Source organism: Manacus vitellinus, unplaced genomic scaffold (assembly GCF_001715985.3).
Source record: "Manacus vitellinus isolate BGI_N305 unplaced genomic scaffold, ASM171598v3 scaffold_128_pilon, whole genome shotgun sequence".
NCBI lineage: Eukaryota > Metazoa > Chordata > Aves > Passeriformes > Pipridae > Manacus > Manacus vitellinus.
Window position 1 is genome coordinate 94,475 of NW_021938941.1, and position 2,135 is coordinate 96,609.

The 2,135-nt window shown below is 62.5% G+C and overlaps 1 protein-coding gene across 1 annotated transcript in view; it reads left to right on the forward strand.

The window, feature by feature from the left end:
* Positions 1-1,242, forward strand: part of HADHA (hydroxyacyl-CoA dehydrogenase trifunctional multienzyme complex subunit alpha) — a 22,271-nt gene extending 21,029 nt beyond the window's left edge. The window contains exons 18-19 of the mRNA XM_029965971.1: positions 272-336; positions 479-1,242. Of these exons, the coding sequence (XP_029821831.1) occupies positions 272-336; positions 479-874 (461 nt within the window). The 3' untranslated portion in view covers positions 875-1,242. The remainder of the gene's footprint in view (positions 1-271; positions 337-478) is intronic.
* The last annotated feature ends 893 nt before the right edge of the window (positions 1,243-2,135 follow it).

A 2,135-nucleotide genomic window follows, 5' to 3' on the forward strand; every position in this document is an offset into this window, starting at 1 on the left:
GACCCACCTTTACCTGCTGCCCTCACTGATACAGCAGAGCTGGTAACCTCAGCCGTGCTTTTCCAGCCAAGGGACTTGCTGGGCCCAGCCAGGGCCACGGACCAAGTTCCCTGGGCCCCAGCTGTGACCTGGCTGGGTGGCCATGGCTGTGGCCTGGGCCGTGGATGAGGCACGAGCTGGGGGTTGGGTCACAGCTGGAGGCCACCACGGGCTCTTGGGCACGAGGTGGTGCTTCTGCCACAGGCCTGGTGCTTTCCCTCCTTGAGCCAAGCTCAGGCTGTGGGAGCAGCCCCAAGGGACTTCCTACAAGAGCAGGGAGTGGCAGGACAAGGGGAAGTGGGTTCAGACTTTCAGAGGGCAGGGTTAGATGGGATATTGGGAAGGAATTGTTGGCTGTGAGGGTGAGGAGATCCTGGCCCAGTTGCCCAGAGAAGCTGTGGCTGCCCCTGGATCCCTGGAAGTGTCCAAGGCCAGGTTGGACAGGTCTAGTGGAAGGTGTCCCTGCCCATGGCAAGGGGTTGGAATGAGAGGAGCTTTAAGGTCCCTTTCCAGAACCATCCCACGATTCTGTGATTATCCACGTCCCAGCTTGTGGGGTCAGTCAGCCTCTGCCCAGTGCCAGTGGGCAGCGAGCAGGGCCCTGGCTTACCCTGCCAAGAGACTTGGGGGTCTGTCACCCCCTTGGTGCCTGTCCCTCCCGTGCCAGCGCCGCGTCCCTGTGCCCGCAGGTCCCTTCAGGTTCGCCGACTCCTATGGAGCCCGGCAGCTGGTGGACAAGCTGCGCAAGTACGAGGCCGTCTACGGCAGCCAGTTCACGCCGTGCCAGCTGCTGCTGGACCACGCCAACAACCCCGGCAAGAAATTCCACCAGTGAGGGACCCGGTGACGCGCCCACAGCTCCCCGGGGCCGCCCCAGCGCTCCCGACACCCCGTTGTCCATAGGTTAATCTCCAAAGCCCCGGGGGAGGAAGGGGAGGAGGGAGGGGGGCACCAGGCTGCCTCATGGCTTGTAGTCATTTCAAGTGCCTTATCAGCCACTTTGTGTTGGGCACCTCCGTCCCGTGCCAGCCTGGGCCAGCCTCTCCGTGCTGGAGAGGGGATTTCTGCTGCCTTCGCCTCCATGCTGCGGCCTCCAGAGCTCCCAGTCTGGCCAGTAGCATCCAGCACGTGGCTGGAGCCGAGGCCTTGCCTTTCCATAGACATCTACCAAAATAAAGCCCCGTCTCCTGGGTTTGGACTCCATGCCTGCTTCTCCTCCCGTGTCCCTGGGCAGCACCGAGGGAGAAGAGTCGGGAATGAAAGCATCCAGGCACTGCCCTGGGATCCCCTCCCACGGAGGGGCTGCAGGGCTCACAGAGGGGCTGTCGGAGGGGCAGGTTGGCAGCAGAGCAGGGTGGCAGCTCTGTCACCTCTTCCATCACTCGGGGGCTGTGAGGAGCCTCTGGCTCTGTCTGGCCCTGAGTGCTGCCATGGGCGATCCCGGCGGGTGATCCCGGCAGATGGACCCGCCTGTAATTGCAGATCGAGCAGCCAAAGGCCAGAAGGGTCCCCCGTGGGGAGAGCTCAAGTTAAACTAAAAGGTTTTAAATCTCTGGGCACCTGTCACTGGCCCATCCCCCCTTCCATCCCTGGCTTCCTTTCCAGCTTCCAGCCGTTCTCCTGCGTCGTGGCAGGGCTGGGCCCGGGAGGGGCTGCTCTGCCTCTCTGCTTGTTTCTCAAAGCCCCAGGGCAAAACAGCTCCACGAGTAACATCTTCCCTTGAAGGGGCACGAGTCCCTTCCCAGGTGGGAAGGGTCTGCAAGGATGGGAGAGACTCCCAGAGCCTCCCTCCCCACCTGTGCCCCCTTTCCCTCTTCCCCAAGCAAGGGCCTTCTCCAGCAGCTCGTTACTCCCGTACGTTTATTGTGCTAATCCACAAGGATTAAGTTAAACCAGTCAACGCAAAATCCAGTGTTTTCCAGCCCGTTGGGGCCAAAATTACTGTCCAGTGTTAAAATGGGAAGGGGGGAGGGCTGGGCAATGGGGCCGAGCTTCTGGGGGAGGGGAACCCCCTGACGCCGCCCCATCGGAGCAGGGACGGGAACGGGKTGAGGTCCAGGCGCCTCGGGGACCTCCCGGGGCAGGGGGTCCCCAGC